The 19,045-nt window shown below is 42.8% G+C and overlaps 1 protein-coding gene across 1 annotated transcript in view; it reads right to left on the bottom strand.

Moving 5' to 3' along the window:
* HGH1 (HGH1 cochaperone) overlaps positions 1-19,045 on the bottom strand; it is a 159,001-nt gene that overhangs the window by 91,538 nt on the left and 48,418 nt on the right. The window contains exon 3 of the mRNA XM_086966434.1: positions 16,875-16,975. Coding sequence (XP_086822560.1) covers positions 16,875-16,975 — 101 coding nt within the window. The remainder of the gene's footprint in view (positions 1-16,874; positions 16,976-19,045) is intronic.

Raw genomic sequence — 19,045 nt, 5'->3', positions numbered from 1 at the left:
GTTTAGGGATTTTTTAGGGTTTATAGTGGGCATGGGTTTTTTGGTGTCAAGAGAATTTTTAAGGTTTAGAGTGGGTGTGGGTTTTTGGGGGGCAAGGGAAACTATGGTTTAGGTTGGGTATGGTTTTTTTGGTGATACCGATTTTTTTAGGGTATAGTGTAGTTATGGGTTTTAGGGCTGTGAGGTTTGTCTTGGGTTTTGTTTTTTGAGTGGTAATGATTCTTTTAGGGCTTAGTGTTTGTATGGGTTTTTGGGTGGCAAGGAATTTTTTTGTTTTAGAGTGGCATGGGAATTATTAGGGTTTAGGGCGAGTATGGGTTTTTGAATGGTTAGGGATATATTAGGGTTTATGGTGGATATTAGTTTTTGGGTGGCAGTTGAATTTTTAGGGTTTATAATGGGTGTAGGCTTTGGGTGCCAAGGGTACCTTTAGGGTTTAGGATGGGTATGGGTTGTTGGGTGGTGATTCATCTTTTAGGGTTTTGTGTTTGTGTGGGTATTTGGGTGGCAAGTCTCTGTAGAGATCATGTGTGATGTCAGCCATGTCCATGTCCCACAAACCTAGTGTCTGATGATAGTGATGCCCAGGGCTCCAAAGAGAATATGAGTGATAATAGCAATACCCAAGACCCCACAGAAATGTGTTAGTATATTCATGTTCAAGTTCATAGAGATAGTGTGTGATGCTAATCATGTTGCAGTCACTAAGATTCCTTACCTTACAACAGATACCAAAGCAATCTCTCCCCAAAGGTGGGTCTGCGTTTTAAGATGCATTAAGAAGTCATGGACAACCGACAGGTGAAATGCCGATCTTGTGATGGTGTTTCTAAGTAATATGGAATGACTATACCGAAGTTGATCGGCGTGGGCTTCTGTACAGTGAGTTTGCTGAAGATGGGGTCCAGTAGTTGTCTGATGGGCATGTGTAGGGGTTCCATGCACTGAGAAAGTCCGAGGTTGTACAGGTCCTCGAAGATGTTGGCCGTATTGAGATTGGCGAGGTCATCCAGTTGGTATTTGAGGTCACTGAGGACGATAAAGGCAGTTGAGTTGAAGATCATGGAGCTGACAATATTTGCTATGGTGCTATTGAAATTGGCGCATGGTGGTAGACGACAGTGCCACTCAGGATGTAGTTCATGATGTAGAGGAGTTTGAAGTGGAGATACACAGTATTTTGCATCCACGTCAAGAAGATCAGTTAGTCTATCATAGTCAGGGTTTCCTGTTGCCACTTTTTTTGTGAGCTGGGTGCAGAATTGAGCTTGTCCAATATGCTGGGGCAGTTCAGTTGGTATAACAGGTATAATAGGTCATGCCATTAACTTCCATCACCATTTGGGTCTCTTGAGTTCCCTTATCTGTCCATCATTCCTCTACAGTTTCTTCATCCTGTGTTTGCCTTAAGTCTTATATTTCCTCTGCAGTTTTCGGTACCATTAAGCTGTTAGTTATTAGGCAGATAAAGCTTATCCAGCCCTGTTATTTTTCTTTATATCATTTTATTGTTCACTGTTTTCTCCATTAAAAATGCAGCAAGTACCAATATGCAAAGAAAAAAAATCAGCACTAGATTAGATACTAGTATCTGGTACAGAACACTTTGACTGTGTCTTTGTGCTCCCTATGGTTTCTCCTTATCTGTCCATTTCCCCTTATTTACTTTTGTTCTCCCTGTATTTTCTTTATCTGCATGCCTTTCCCCAGTTATTTACTCTCTCTCTGCATTTGCTGTACCTGTCCATCTCTTCTTGACTGTTCCTGCCATCCTGTCTGTTTCTGTAGTTTTTGCTCTTCCTGCATATCCATCTATCACCATGTCAGTTCTTCAAAGCCCTGCAGGTTTCATAGAGGTGGTCAAGTCTATAAAGGCTCGAGCCATATGACCAGCTCTGCCTCAACTCGAGGTCCTCATGTACCCTCAAACCCACAACCAGCTGAGCCACCACGTGGCTTCTGCCTCCCACCTAAACTCTAACATCATGTGCTATTCATCATATTAGAGACAAACATTAAACGTTGATGTAAAAAACAGGAGAGAGAAAGAGATACCCACCTGGTGGCTGTATTGCAAAAAGTTTATCCCGAAAACGTGGGATAAATCCAAGCTGTCTTCTTTGAGCAAATTGTGTGAGAATAGACAAATATTTTATTTAGACAAGCCTCCTTTTTCCTAAATATTGCATATGTAGCATTCTGCACCTTAGTTTATTGCCTTCGTTTATTGCCCTCCTGGCCCAAAGAAAGAGTTCAGTCAAAAACTAGCGGAACGATTAGCACCTTATGTTCTATCTACACATAATTTCCTCCTAATCGGGGACTTTAACTATCACACCGACACAGCCACCAACCCTGACATACTCACATTGGTATCTGACCTTGAATTGCTAGACCGTCACCAGACCAAGAGCGGTCCTACCTATTCAGCAGGACACGCATTGGATCTAATGTTTTTACTCTCAGGTCTCTTCAAGCTGATGCTCCACTTTCCCTAACCCTAACCTGGACTGACCATTTCCTAATAAGTGTTCAGGTTCCTACCATGATCATGTATGCCAAAACTACACCTCAGGTTATTTGTTCGAGAACATGGAAACAGATTACTGTGTAAACTTTCCAATCTGTTTTTTCTGCTCCCATCTTAGACCATTTGCAGAATATAAACTCAGCATCAGCTCAATTTCATGACACCATTTTACATGCACTTAATATTGTTTGCCCTCATGAGCCACTTTCTGCCAAAATATCCAGGCTCAACGCTTTGTGGTACACAGCTGATTTGAAAAACGACAAAAAAAGTTGCAGGAGACTAGAACGTAAATGGTGCGCTACTAAAACAAATACAAAGAAACAAACACATAAATCAGCCCCTCATGCCTACCACTGTAAAATAAGATCAGCCTGAAGGCATTTCCCTGTCAACCAGATAGAGCAAGCAAGCAATTCCTCTAAGGAATTATTTAAAATCTTAAACAACTTTGCCAAACCTCAAGCCTGTTCAATGGCTATACTTACTTCACAACTACTCTGTAACATTTTAGCTAGCCACTTTCAAACCAAAATCAGCAATAGCTACAATAGCTTTCATTCAGTGACTAATAAACTAGATATTTTCCAAACCAATGAAACACCTCAAATAACTGCATCAGTAATATTAGAAGGATTTGAGCCTATCTCTAAATCCAAGACGCATGACCTGCTGATTTATACAAAATCAGATTTTCCTTCTGATCTCTGTCTATCCCCTGTATATCGCTACCATTCTCTCCTCTTTTCTCGCACCAGTTATCACAGTTCTAGGCAACCAGTCCCTGACTCTAGCCTCTATTCCGCAACTTTGGAAAGCAGTCCAGGTTACAGCAATCCTGAAAAAAATAAATGCAGATACGAGTGACCAAGCTAACTTTCGCCCGCCCCATATCCCATCATCCTCTATTGGGCAAAGATCAGGCAACTCATGTCAACAAAGAACTCTTCTCATATTTGGAGACTTAAGGTTTGTTGGATGCCTCTCAATCAGGCTTCAGTCCTTCCCACAGTATAGAGACTGTCCTTCTTGCAGTCGCAGATACTATCAGGCTATCCCTTGATGATGGAAATCCTGCCATGTTGGTTTTGCTTGATGTGTTGGTGGCATTCGATTTAATGTCTTATTCTACTCTAATACAAAAGTGTAAACAGATTCTTATCCAGGGCACCGCCCTTGACTGGCTCAAGGACTTTTACAGAAAGGGTCCAGAATGTCTCTGTAGGTTACTATCACTCTAAAACCATCCACTTGGACAAGGGGGTTCCTTAGGGATCCTTGTTGAGGCCCACATTCTTTAACATATATGTGGCATCCTAGCCCAATTGTGAAGTCCAGTGGGTTTGAAATACTCTCCTATGCTGATGACACCAAACTGGTTATCCCATTCGTGCATGACATTGAGAATGTCAAACAGCGATTTGTCGCTTGTGAGGAAAATAGGCATTTGGATGTCCTATAACTGTCTTCAACTGAATGGAGGCAAAACAGAGATTACTTTGTTTGGTAATGCCCAACTCTATTGGTTGAATGACTGGTGGCCAGCCAAACTCCATCTAGACCCTGTGATCAGCAGAACAGCCAGGAACTTGGGTATACTTCTGGAAGACACTTGTCCATGAAAGACCAGATCATTTCCGTCTGCAATACTATCTTTGGGACACTGAGCCTTCTTAGAAAAGTCTTCCAATGGCTTCCTCTGTGTTCCTGGAAGACACTAATCAAAGCATTAATCATCAGCCTCTGGGATTATGGCAATGCTCTGTTCCTTGCCGTAAATAAATCTCTGGTAGCTAAAATACAGACTGTTCAAAACACCGCTGTCCAAATGGTTTACAATATGCCTCCACACACTCTGCTACCCGCCACACTTAGAGCACTCCAATGGCTCCTCGCAAAAAGACAGAATTGTTCAAACTCCTTTGCCTCACTTACAAATCTAGGTTCGGACTAGGCCCAAACTATATTCAGGACAGACTTACCCCATACCTCACTTACAGGAATTTAAGATAAAAAAGCAGCATCTGCTGCATCCTCGATGCCTTCACATGTCAAAATATGGATGCCAGGCATTTTCTTAGCTTGCACCGCTTCACTGGAATAAACTCACTCAGTTTATTCATGCATGTTCTAGCTTTTCCAGTTTTAAAAAACAACTCAAAGCATGACTGTTCTAACAAGCAGCTCTCACGATGCTCTCTCATCTCCTGCCTGCTAATGCACTGAGATGTCCCTTTGGGGATGAGCTGTGCGCTATTTCAAAATTCAATTAACATAACATATGAGAGCACCTTGAAATACAGGAGGTCAGAATGCGCACTGTACAAAAACTTCTCTTGTCCTTGGTGTAATAGACTATAATGTTTATTCATATATCATTCAAATAAGTCATATATAGGTGGTGCACATGGCAACTGTCTTGCCTCATAGTTCACTAACCCCATTGACGTCAGGTTGGAGGGCAAGAATGTTTTTGTAGGTTAGGTTTCCGGGGCATCTCTAAGATGCCCTCTGTAGTGCATTTTACATTAAATCCCACACTGGCATCAGTGTGGGTTTAATGTGCTGAGAAGTTTGATATCAAACTTGTCAGTCTTCAGTGTAGCCATTATGGTGCTGTGGAGTTCATAATGACAACCTCCCAGCACCATGTACTCTTAATTGCATCACTGCACTTACAGTGCCCAGGAATGGCCCTGGGTACTGTAGGGGCACAGGGCTCGTGCACCTGTTCTCACACCACTGGCATAGAGCACCCAGCTAGAGGGGTGACTGATTTATGCCATGGCAGTGGGTTTGTGGGCATGGCACACAGAGATGTGCGCCATGTCGACTCTTTGTTTAGTTCTGCACCAGGACACTCAGTCTGCAAAGGCAGTGTGTGGGTGTCAGGGTGCAGGGTCCCTAATGGTGGTACAATAAGTGCTGCAGCCCTTAGGGGTCTTCCCTGGCCAAAATTGGACTGTATAATTGGAAGGGTTGGCGTGGGTGCGTCACTCTATATGCTCCTGAGGCTTGAGCCGGGAGAAAAACGCTGCTGCTGTCTTTTTAGAAAGTGTACTTTTACCATTGTTTTATAAATTACCTTGTGTCCACGAGTTTTTTAGCCTTTACGTGATGTTTTTATGTCCGTTCTGACTGCTGCTAAAATTTGCTACCTTGCACTCATGCTGCTAGAGCCTGTTTTAATACTTAAAAACAGTACTTACTATTAAATTTGGGCAGGCACTCTGGGATCCGGGTACTCGATTCCGGCTGAGGCCGGGGGCTGTACTGGTCAAAGCGGGCCGCCATTTTGGGGGAAGTATGGTCAGCAGGCTAGTCTTTTTCGCCCCGGACGGTATAATTGGAAGGGTTGGCGCGGGTGCGTCACTCTATATGCTCCTGAGGCTTGAGCCAGGAGAAAAACGATGCTGCAATGTTTTTAGAAAGTTTTCTTTTACCATTGTTACTTTTACCATTGTTTTATAAATTACCTCGTGTCCACGAGTTTTTTTAGCCTTTACGTGATGTTTTTATGTCCGTTTTGACTGCTGCTAAAATTTGCTACCTTGCACACATGCTGCTAGAGACTGTTTTAATACTTAAAAACAGTACTTACTATTAAATTTGGGAAGGCACTCTGGGATCCTGGTGCTCGATTCCGGCTGAGACCGGGGGCTGTACTGGGCAAAGCGGGCCGCCATTTTGGGGGAAGTACGGTCAGCGGGCTAGTCTTTTTTGCCCCTGACGGTATAATCGGAAAGGATGGCTTGTGCGTGCAGTTGGCGCACCGCTGGGGCGCTGAAGGCGCGCCAAGGGCAAGCCCGTTTGCACCCGTCCGTGCACGACCAGCACTCAGCGCCAGTACCCCTGTAGGTTACGGAGCTGATGAGCCAATTATACAACAATACTCTGGTGTTTACTTAAGCAGTGTTAATGGCAGGGCTGGAGAGGTGGGGTGCCCACATATAAGTCTTGATAAGGAGGTTCCCTCCTGCTCTACTACATGCCCTAAGTGTAATGTGGTGCTACCTGCCCTACTTTACATACCTGCTAACTCCTGTAATCATACTAGAAGGAATAAGAAAGACACCTTACAATTGCATCGGCTGAAGTGCATTCTGTTGAGTGCTAGATCCTTGGTAAAGCACAGTCTGGAGTGCGCCAGACTAATTGAGGATGAGGCAATAATGGTAGCCTTTATCACAGAATCTTGGACTGATGAGGAATCGGGGCCAGATTTAGTGAAGGCTACGCCCCAGGTTATGCTTGCTATACCTTAAATAGGCCTTTGAGGAAAGGGGGGGGGGTCTGTCGATTATCTACCACACCTCCATCAATGTGACTTTTGGAACAGCATCCATCCCAGATTGTGAGGCATTGGAGTTCTGCCTATACTACTCCTATCAGGCTACTTTCAAAGGCACCCTCCTATATAGAACTCCTGGCCTTAAGAGGCCTTTTTTAACATTGGTGGGAAATCTGGTGGAAAATGGCTTCGTTCCAGCTCCTAAACCATACTGGGAGATTTTAACTTCCACTTAGAGGCACACACAGACCCAGATACAGTGAATCTTTTGGACTTTGTGAAAAGCGTTGATTTTAAACAGCATGTTGTGGGGCCTACTCATACGGCAGGGCACACGTTGGAAGGGATCTTTTCCAACAACCGGCAACTTACTTTTACAGGTCTGCTGCCCCTGGTCTGGTCAAACCTTGCGGCTGTATGCTTTGAGCTTACTGGGTCCAATCATCATGAGATGGATAAACTAACTAAGAAGCAAAGGATCTCAAGAGCATGGAATACAATTGAGGCTATAGAATTAGAAGATCTGCTGAACTCTACCATATTCTGTCCGTCTGTAGACATTGAAGAGGCGACTACTCAATATTCTAACTGGATCGATGTAGCTAGCAATAAGTTAGCATCTAAAAAAGTCTCTAACTCTAATAGAGCACGGCCCTCCGTCCCATGGTACTCTCAGGAGCTGAAAGATCAAAAACTAAAGTGTAAACTGCTTGAGAGGAAATGGAGGAGGGGATACAACATCGCAGAAAAAGAGGCATATAAACTAAGCCTGGTGGCCTATAAAGTTCTACTTTTTACAACTAAGAAATATTTCTTTGCCAACCAAATAATTCTGTAATAAACTCAGCTAAAGAACTCTTCAATATAGTCACCAACCTAGCATACCCTGGCACACCTAGTGTCTCTCCAAGTCAAGGGCTTTGTGAGGAAATAGCCATTTTTTCTGTAGTAAAGTAGAGGCTATTTTTACCACATTTAAAGGGCCAAGGACAGATGGAACACTTGGTGTCAGGGAGAAATATAAAGCTCGGTCGGGAGTTTTGAAGAGTTCACGCCTCTGTCCATCAAGGACATTCGTAAATTACTGATGTCAGCCAAATCGGGTTTCCCCTATGACCCATGCCCGGTGGCGGTGTTAAAACTAGCCCCTGAACCCATTGTTATAACGCTCACTGCCATGATGAACTCGATGTTTAAGGAAGGATATTTTCCTAAAGCCTGAAAAACTGCTTCAATACTTCCTCTACTCAAGAAGTCGAATCTGGACCCAAAGGATCCCAATAACCTTCGGCGATCTCGCACATCCCCCTTCCAGCTAAATTGATAGAGAAAGGCATGAATGCACAACTAAGTACATTCTTACGAGAGGCACAAATATTGGATCCAACGCAATACGGGTTCAGAGAGGGACACAGTATTGAGTCCGCTCTCTTAAAATCAACAGAGGAAATTATGGCCGCGCTCAATCAGGGAGGCAAAGCTGCAATGATTATGTTGGAACTGTCTGCGACTTTTGACACGGTCCACCATGACTTGTTGCTGGACCGTTTGTGGGATTGTGGAATCCAAGGTAAAGCTTGGGATCTCCTGAAGTCCTTTCTCTCCGACAGAGTGCAAACAGTTTTGCTCGGTGCATTCTGGTCCAAACTGGGTATGAGCGGTAAATTCGGTTCCGCTCACGGAATTTACTGAATTTGGATAATTTTGCGTTCCGCGGAGAACGCGAAATTGCCTAAAATTCTGCGGCCCGCAACTTCACGAATTTATTTTGCTTGTTCGCGTTCTCAAATGCGTGTTTGCAAGATATTTCCCCCCCGAGCATGCAAACAATGATTGTGAACAGTAAAAAAGCATCGCGAACAAGCAATTCCGCGTGTTTGCAGAATTTCTGCGTGTTCGCGGAGATTTTTTACCATTTCGCAGAGATTTGCGTAACACCATTACGCAAATTCCACCCTCCCCTATTCTAAACCCTTCTCTCTACCCTGCGGAGTTCCGCAGGGGTCCTCACTTACCCCCACGCTTTCCTAATGTCTACGTGTCCCTGCTGGCCCCCCTGATCAAATCCTTTAGATTTTCTCTGACATTGTATGCAGACGACACTCAGATTGTGGTGCACCTGCTGCCTGGGCAAGAGACGGTGACTGTAAAACGATTTCATGACTGTATGGAAGCAGTGGGTAAATGGATGACCCAAAATTGTTTAAAACCTAATTCGGGTAAGACAGAAGTTATTCTGTTTGGCAATGACGCAACGCTTTGGACCCCAAGTTGGTGGCCAGATTCGCTGGGAGTACTTCCGACTCCTATGAGGAAAGTAAAGAACTTGGGTGTCCTGATTGATGACAAACTCAACTTTGAGGACCAAGTCAATGCAGTTGTCTCAGCGACTACATTTGCTCTTAGAACATGCAAGAAAATCTTGCAGTTTCTACCTAAGGAAAACCAACGAACAGTAGTGACGGCATTAACTATGTCGCGGTTGGACTACTGCAACAGCCTTTACCTAAACATTCAGGAACGTTTCTGCATAGACTCCAACTTTTACAAAATTCGGCCGCCAGACTGCTCACAGGGACAGCTAAATATGCTTCAGTCTCCGGAGATATCAGAAGACTTCACTGGTTGCCCGTTAAGAAACAGGTGTAGTTCAAACCACTCTGTACAGCTTACAAAGCTCTTCATGGTTTCGGGCCAGAACATCTGAAGCAACAGTTTCAGTGGTATGTCCCCAATAGACCACTTCACTCTCTGGGAGCAAAATTGGTATCGGCCCCCATCTCTAAAAAAGCTAGCTGGGGAGGTAGATGCTTCTTAACAGGAGCAGCCAAGGCTAGGAACACCCTACCACTTCATCTTAGAAACATTCTGGATTTACTGGCATTCAGGAAAGCCTTAAAAACTTGGCTTTTTGGCGCTTAACGCCGGGCTCTTCATCTATATCTCTTTGGGTTGCGTATAGACAGTGCAAGGACACCTTCGGGTAGCAGTTGCGCTTTAAAAATACTATAACATAACATAACAATGCCCTGGGTACCTAGGGTACCATTTACCAGGGGCTGACATGTGGCCAGAGATGCCAATTGGGTTTTAGCTTCAATACAGTTTTAGGGAAGGAACACAGACCTTGGGCACCTGATTGGCAGGAGCCCAGGGCACACTTAGTCAAAGCACATCAGCAATTCAGCAAAAAGTGGGGGCATACCATGCAAGAAAAATAAATGGTACTTTCTCACAGTCCCCACAGAGATAGTGTGAGATTATAGGTATGATCAAGACCTTGTATAGATGGTGTGAGAAGGTAATAATGATCAAGTTCCCACAAAGACAGTGTATGAAGACGATATTCAGGTCTCCACACAAATATGTAGATAATGATGTTCTAATCCCCATAGAGATCGAAACTATTACAGGAATGTTCAAGACCTTACTGATTTTGTGTGAAGGTAATCATGTTCAAGTCACCAAAAAAATAGTAGTTGAAAATAATGTTCAAGTCTCCATAAAGAGTGTGTGACTGTAATGCTGTTTTAGTATCAGAGAGATACTGTGGTGCTGATTCACAATGGTATACTTACACCTTTGAGTAAGTTTACGATTTTTCGAAATTCCCATGGAATTTTACTAGTAGTATCTTTATGACTGAGTAGTCTCTGCACTCGGGGCAGAGACTCCCTACATGAAAAGGTAGAGAGTCTTAAAAATACTGCTCAATAAATTGCTTTGCGGATTACAAAATGTCAAACTTTCACCAATGTTTAAGTTTACCTTTGTGAATCAGGCCCTGTGTGATTATGGGAATGCTCAAGATCTTCCACAGATTATGCGTGAAGTTAATCATATTCAAGTCCCCGGAAAGATAGTGTGTGGATATAATAGTCGAATCTCCCCACAGATAGTATATGGTTAGTGATATGTTTGAGTCCCTACAGAGACAGCATGTGGTTATTGGGATGTTCAAGCTGCCACAAAGATAGTGTGTGTTTATTATGATCATGTACCCCCAGAGATAGTGTGCAACTATAGTAGTGTTCAAGTCCCAAAAGTGATAGTGTTTAAATAATCTTCATGTCCTTACACAGATAGCATGTAAAGGTAAGATTGTTCACATTCAAACAGGGATTACAGGCATATATAACCCTGCACATATATAGTGTTAATATAGTGATGTTCAAGTTTAAAAAAGATTGCGTGTGAAGTAAATGATGTTCAGGTCCCCACACAGATAGTGCATGATTATAGGACTGTTCAAGAATTGACATAGATTGTGTGTGAATATGATGTACAAATCTCCCCATAAAAATGGAGCGAATTTAAACATGTTCAAGTCCCCACAAAGATAGTGTGTGAATATGATATTCAAATATCTCCATAAGAATTGTATGATTATAGACATGTTCAAGTCCCCACAAAGATAGTGTGTGGTTACAGGAATGCTTAAGTCCCCACAGTGATAGTGTGTGGTTACTGAGATGTTCAAGCTGCCGCAAAGATAGTGTGTATTTATTAGGATGTTAGAGTCCCCACAAAGACAGTCTGTGGTTACAGGGATGCTCATGTCCCCACAGTGATAGTGTGCAGTTACTGGGATGTTTAAGCTGCCAAAAAGATAGCGTGTGTTTATTAGGATTTTCAAGTCCCCACAAAGATAGTGTGTGGTTACAGGGATGCTTAACTCCCCACAGAGACAGCATGCGGTTATTGGGATTTTCAAGCTGCCACAAAGATAGTGTGTGTTTATTATGTTTATGGTGTTCAAGTACCCACAGAGATAGTGTGCAACTATAGTACTGTTCAAGTACCAACAGTGATAGTGTTTAAATAATCTTCATGTCCTTACACAGATAGCATGTAAAGGCAAGATTGTTCACATTCAAACCGGGATTATAGGCATGTTCAACCCTGCACATACATAGTGTGTAATTATAGGGATGTTCAAGTTTCAAAAGGATTGTATGTGAAGTAAATGATGTTCAGGTCCCACACAGACAGCGCGTGATTATAGGACTGTTTAAGAACTCACACAGATTGTGTGTGAAATTAATCTTATTCAAGTCCCCACGAAGATAGTAGTGTGTGAATATATTGTTCAAATCTCCCCCCCAAAAATTGTGTGATTACTAACAAGTTCAAGTCCCCACAAAGATATTGTGTGGTTACAGGGGTGCTCATGTCCCAGTAGTGATAGTGTGGGGTTACTGGGATGTTCAAACTACCACAAAGATAGTGTATGTTTATTAGGATGTTCAAGTCCCCACAAAGATAGTGTGCAAAGATAATAGTGTTCAAGGACCTGATATAGATTTCGGCGGAAGGGCTACTCTGTCACAACAGTGACAGATATTGCATCCGCCGAAATATAAATCCCATAGAATATTATGGGATTTACATTTCGGTGGACGTGATATCCATCACTGTTATGAAATCTAAATCAGGACCTATGTCCCTATAGTGGTAGTGTTTAAATACTAACTTCAAGTATTCTCACAGATAGTGTGTGAAGGTAATGATGTTCACATTTAAACAGGATTACTATCTGATTATAGGCATGTTCAAATCTGGGTGCAGAGACTAAGGGGCTTATTATGATGGTGGGTGGACATCAGTCTGTCCGCCATCATAATGGTGATGGGACACCCAGCCCAATTAGGATGCGTCCGCTACACTGGGGGGCGCTTCCTGGTCATTTAACATTGCGGACGGTGCTGCTGGCTGCAGCACTGTGCACATTTCAAAATGCCACGATGTGCATTTCCATGCACAACATGGCAGGCACCACGCAGTGCCTGCCACTTTGTGCATGGAAATGTAGGGGGGTACCATGGATACCCCCCAGAGCACCCCCACAAAAGGGGCCCACAACGGGCCCACAAAAGCCAGTCTCCGCCTGTCTTTTTGCGGCGGGATATCCGCCGCAAAAAGACAGGTGGAAGGGCTCATGTTAATCACTACGGCAGTGCCTGCATGGTACCACCACAATGATGTCCTGGTTCCGGGTTCTGCAAGGCGGGCGGAAAAGGACTGCCTTGCGGAACCATGGCGGTTCCCTTTTTTTACACCACACATAGGGATAAACTTGGACTTTGAATTTTGGTCCTTTATCCTTCACTGTTTTTATACCATCCAATTGGCAACCTAATAAAATACTTTTTTTGACCTAATTGTGACATTTTAAACCCTTCACTTCCCCTTCACAAACCAGCTCCGCAGTATTTCTGGTGTTGTAGCACACTGGGGAGGCATTCGGCCACTCCCGGTGGGGCCCAATGATGAAGCATGTCACCAACTAGTGGTGAGTGAGGGCCTTTTTAAGAACCGAACATGGTTTCTTTTGTACTTGTACACTTGCTGACAAACTAATCAGTTTTGTCCTACAGTCACTTCAGTAGTGACGCTCCTTTGTTGTTTGATGTATGATTATTCAAGGGGTATAGGAGCGTCTCTTTTCCTTCCCTGACTCTCTTGTTGTTACAAGTACTCCCTTGTTTAGAAACATAGAGCTGCGATGCCACCCAGTGATCTAGATAAACTAAACATGGGGCAGTGCTATATAAACATTTGTAATACTCCGTTGCACTCCCTTGGACAAACAGGAAAAATAGTAAAGCACCATATTTTCAAAGAGTCGCATGCCAATCATGTCTGTTTTGTGCGATTCTAAGCATTGCACGACAGTGCCAAGGCAAGCTAATAGTGTCTTTTGTGAAATTTATATACGACGAAGCCCTCCAGTACAAACTTCAACATAATGTCAAGAGACTAAGGGTAAGCTGTGTCAAGTGGATATTTTTGCAGAAATGATGTGTGTCAGGAAATATCCTAGGCTTTTACGTATACCCATTGTTTGCTCCTGGTTTCATTTGGTGGTATCACTTCATGCAAATGCAGGATATATTAGTTAAGTAGATCTGGCTTTGTGTGGATTCCAGTTGTCTTTGAACTGTTCCCACCCTGATATTGGGTTTGTGACCACAGAGCAGAGAATTTGGTGCTGCACTCACATCAATGTTTGACACATAAATCATTTTATATGGCAAAGTTGATTGAATCCCCTTCAATGTCACACGAGTACATGATCAAAATGTGAGCAAATTATGTCTGTATTTATAATAGATATAATATTTATAGTATACTGTCTACAGCTTAGATACTAACTTAGACTATTTCCATGCTAGGGTATGAGCTGTAGGTAATGTAGCACAATTACATTCCAAAACAGACACACATCTACTGTTTTCTGCCCGCACCCATATCCATACCGATGGCTCTTTCTTCTTAGATGTATACCAATAATTTTACCCAAAATATTAAGTGTAGTCCCTCGTTTTAAAAAGTACTGCCCTCCTTAAATGACAGTCTATTTACTGCAACATTCATGCTTCAATTCCAATATACGTATGGTAGATTCCTTGCTAAAGATAGGCCTCCAAAACCTATAAACACTCTTTATAGTCTGCAGTTAAGCAAACCCCACAATCTCTTCTCCCAACTACTGACCAATATGATCATAGACAACATATTATGGCAAATACATTTTTCACTTCTAATCAAGACACTTTTTACCCCCTTAATGTGATATACTTGTCCATACTTTATGCATCCTATGTCTGCAGTGAAAGCCTTTCGTCTCTTGGGTGGAGTATGAAGCTCTCCAAGATTGAGTCATTTTTATACAGAATAAGTGTATAGTCATAGTAAGGGCTTTGAGTAGTTAAAATAGTTCAGTTGTGTACAGCAATGATGTGCTCCAGACATTTTGATATTGAAGTATGTAATGCCGTGAGCAAATGTTTTTGATCAGTGAGGCCCTCTGTTTTGGATGCTTCATTCCCTGACTAGTTGCTTTGAAGTTCCTAGGTCAGACACAACACACACTGCTTCTCTTTCCAGAGGTGTGCTGTTACCAGCAGGGCCCATCTCCCACTATGGGAGTGGAATCAACTTCAGAAGGTTCAGGTGCACCGGCCTATTCACTTGTTAATGGGAAATGTGTTATGTGCAAGGGTCATTGCCCTGAAGCTCTGCCTGGGTTTCTTCTCCAGACACATGATAGTAACATTCCCAATTGAAGGAAAGAGGAAGGAATATAAACACACATGCAGTTCAACTTCTCAGTAGGTCTAGTACTGATGTGTAACAGGCTGCAGCTACCTCATGACAGATCTCGAGACCTGAGCAGTAGTCTATATCATCCTCACCCATGGCTGTGGTTGCTTTAATAGACTTAACCAACACAAAAGTTCTCATGGTGAAGCAACAGAAGCCACTTCTCACATACTTCTGTAAATGCCTCATTCCCACCAGTGCTGTGCTTGTGTCACTCCACTTTGAAGCACTTTAAATGAGCACCAGTTAAGTCATGTACAATTTCTTTAGGCACAGGGAAATTAAGTGATTTTGACCAGAATCACAGGATGTCAAGCTAACGTCAAGAATTGAGTTTGAAGTTTGCAGCTCTAGCATAACGCCACATCGTCTTCACTCTTCCGACTTGATCACCTTCTCACTTATAAGGCAGGTGGTTGAGCACAGCCTATGCTACTGCAGTATGTTGTAGTTAAACTAGTATGATCTTGGAAGGCAAACTATATTTAAATACAAAGGAAGGGCAAATTGAAGTGGACATCAACACGAGGGTGCCCATTTTACAGCAGAACTTTGCACCTTAGCTGAAGCACTAAGTCCAAACAGTAATACATGTGAGTGCCAATGCAGTAGTAAGGGCACTGTGAGCCCAAATGCAAGCTGGGGATTTGGTCTCCTATCCACCTCCCCTTTGTTGGCTTTTAAAACATACCCACTAGTTAGGGTGAACCAGGAGTCTGTGCCTCTGCACCTACTTCACTACGGTTGATAGATAGCAGAGTCTCATAGGTGACACCTGTTGGCTTTGCCAATGCTTGTTATATGGCTGTTCTTCACCCATCTATCGGAATGAAGCGGATTTAATTTGTAAAGCATTAGGAACAGTTTTAAAATTAAGCAATTCAATTAAATGTAATTTCAACTTATGGCAATATTTGAATATATTTTTTAAGAATGTCACTAATGTTCTAAGAACATGCTTTTCTGGTAAAATGAAACTTCCCATTGCTGTAGGCATGACAATACTGCAGTTCGGCATCTGAGAGAGCATAGCTGTTCGCACAATGCAACTCTAGGCACTCACTCATCTAACCATCATCTTAAGAACGTATTCCAAAGTGCATATTATGTAATCAAATTTGTAAAAAACGATCAATCAGTTATATTGTATCATGTTTTAATGCACCATCATTATTTAATTGCAGATAAGGATCATACCACAATAGTGATGTAATCTGGGATTCAAATTGTATCCAAATTGCTTGTAACAATGTTTAACAATTTTTAAACTCAAATAGTCTGAATTCAAAATTTTCATGTAAATAAAGTTTTACTTTATTAAATGGGGAAAATTTTACTTTGCATGAAAAATATGTTTTAACCCCGGGTTTTGCAGCTTTTCCTTTGAAACATCTGTGCTTTCTGCTGCTAACTGGTGTTCCTGGTGAACAAAGTGTGTTTAAATGCAAAGTGTGTTTAAGACTGCAGTACCGCCTCCTGTCTATGGGGGCAGAGGGAGCAAAAATATAAACACACTTTCTGAAACACAGGTCCCCACAAGACAATTTTTTTAAAAGTTGTAAAAATTGACACAGATGTTCCTGAAGCCATTTTTTATCATTTAAAGGACATTACCTTGTGGGGACCTGAGTTCAGGTCCCCACAGTGCAATCAAGTCCCCACAGCGTGAGTGTGTTATCATACCCAAGTCCCCACAAGGATAGTAACACAAACCCACACACACACACACACACACACACACACACACACACACACACAAATGCATACATAAATACAGATATGTGTTTTGGGGCTCTAGTTCTGCTGGTGTACTCCCCCTCTCTCTCAATAGATAAAGACAGAGAACAGATACTGTGCTCATCAGAATGATGGCCACTCACCCATCTTAGGTAGCAGGGGGTGGCAGTCAACAACACTGCGTTCTAGACATTACAACAAGTCACTTACAGTATTCGAAACAACAGTTCTTGAGTATTCCTATCACGCCTCCTCTGCGGACTGTGGAGCCTTCGTACTGCGTGTAGGGCAGGAGTCGCTGCAGCACACACCTGTGCAGAAGACAAAAAGAAAGAGGCATGGAGACCGAGACCGGGCATAGAACAGAACCAACTTTGTCCGCAAGTCCTCCATTCCACTCTAGAGATCCATACACTCTACATCTGTCTGTGATCTGTGTGTTTATATTCAAAATGCATTTGGAATACACTGAAACAACCAATGGCAAAGGCAATAGACAGGGCCTTATATTTGATTGCAAGCCAGTGGCAGAAAAATAAAAATACCACTGCTTAAATATCGCAGCCATTTATTTACAATACAAATTCACCATTTGAAGAAAAAATGAACCAACACGTCTAAATTTAATAGAAGAGTGCGGGAGCTTCCAGCAGGCAGGTATACTCAAATCACATATAGAACCTTCTTTTTTGTTTTAATGTACATCACAAGCAAATATTTTTATTGACTAATAGAAAAGCTACCACTGACTTTGAATTACTTTTAACTCTAGAAATAGTTCAAACACACGAGGACTAAAAAGAAAAATGTATACATACAAAAAGATAAAGAATGGAAGGAGGAAGACTAACAAAAAGACCTGGCATTGAAGTGAAATTCCTTTGAGGCAGATGAAACCCGTGATCAGGAAAAATGCCATCACGCACAGTGCAAGGGCAATGGGCAAAGCAGGCTGGCTCACCGCAGCTGTGTGCTGAGGGGGGCAATAGCAGAATATGAATGACCGCTAAATAGACCAATGGATGAAGAGGGGACCCAACAATCATTTATGACTTCAAGAGGTAATATATTTGTTATGTATGGATTTATTTTATTAGGTGAAACTGGACAAACAGACCAGTCTCTCAGTCGTACCTAAAACAACTAACTGCCTACACTCCAGATACAACACAAAAGCACTTCTGGGTAGTTCAGATCCTTCATCTGTGCTAGAAAACTAAATGAACTGAACAACTGGAAATAAAAGTCCAGCTGTGCTCAAATCTGCTCACAGTCCTTTTTCGAGTTCAAATCAGAAAGTGAGGAAAGCTAAATTAAGCTATTAATTGAGGCAAAGTGCTAGCGCAGTGGTCTTTAAGACAAAGAGAAGTATGCTACCAGTTTAGCACAGAATCTGCCCTCTTTTTATTTCTTTATTGATATTGTTTATATATACAGCACGCGACATTTAACATGTAATCACATGACATTTGTGTTTATAGGGGTGACAGCCCATGCGGCTTAGCTTATAGTTATACAGTACGCCCATAGTGCCCATGAGCTGGCCCGTCCCTGCAGCTCTACAGTCCCACATATACCATATAGATATTTAAACATTGGCGTATGGTGCTAGGGGTAGCCGTCCGGCTGGCCGGTGTGTTACAAGTGTGTACTTATGACCGGCCCCCTGACCCGCTTTCTACTCTGACAGAAAAAGAGCAAAGGGGGGAAGCGGTAACAGTTTTTTTTTGGGGGGGGGGGTGACCTGCTCTCGTAATTTTGAGTGGGGAGGGCCCCTCCGGTTGTTTTTTTTGGCTAGGAGTTTCAGGGGGGCTCGTAGGGTACTAGAAACTTGTCCAAGGATGCCCACATACCCCTGCTGGGGTTTTTCCAAGGTGTGTTACGCAAGGCTGTAATGTAGCCTCCTCTCAGGTAAGTCACCCAATTGAGCCACCTCTTGAACGTGGCTTTGGAGTTGTCCTTCCAATTGGTGAGTACTATTTTGACTGCTGCCGTTAGCAGGAAGTCAAGGAGATTTCTGTCCTGTTGTGAGTCTATATCTGAAGTTATAAATGCGGTGGTGAGAGAGGAGAAGTGTACAGCCTAGGGTTTAAATACTTTTGCAATCGAAGATGAGGTGTGCCAGGTCACCTTGCTCTCTGTCGCAGTTCCAGCAACGGTCATTTTCCCTGAGCCCTAGAGCCGCTAATCTAGCTGGGGTCCAATAGGTCTTGTGTAGAAGCCAGAATTTTGGCTGGGCTAACACCGGAGCGATCATGTGTTTCGATGGGGACATCCAAAGGATGTGTCTCTCCTGCTCGCTGAGTGTGGTGTGTAGGTGTGATTCCCAGAAGCTTGTTGTCTTATCGTTAAGCTTGGATGCGCTGGGGCGGAGTAGTTTG

The sequence above is a fragment of the Lissotriton vulgaris genome, chromosome 4_1 (genome assembly GCF_964263255.1).
Source record: "Lissotriton vulgaris chromosome 4_1, aLisVul1.2, whole genome shotgun sequence".
In the NCBI taxonomy this organism is placed as follows: Eukaryota; Metazoa; Chordata; class Amphibia; order Caudata; family Salamandridae; genus Lissotriton; species Lissotriton vulgaris.
The sequence above is the reverse complement of the archived record's forward strand: the minus strand, read 5'-3'. Positions and strand labels throughout refer to the sequence as shown.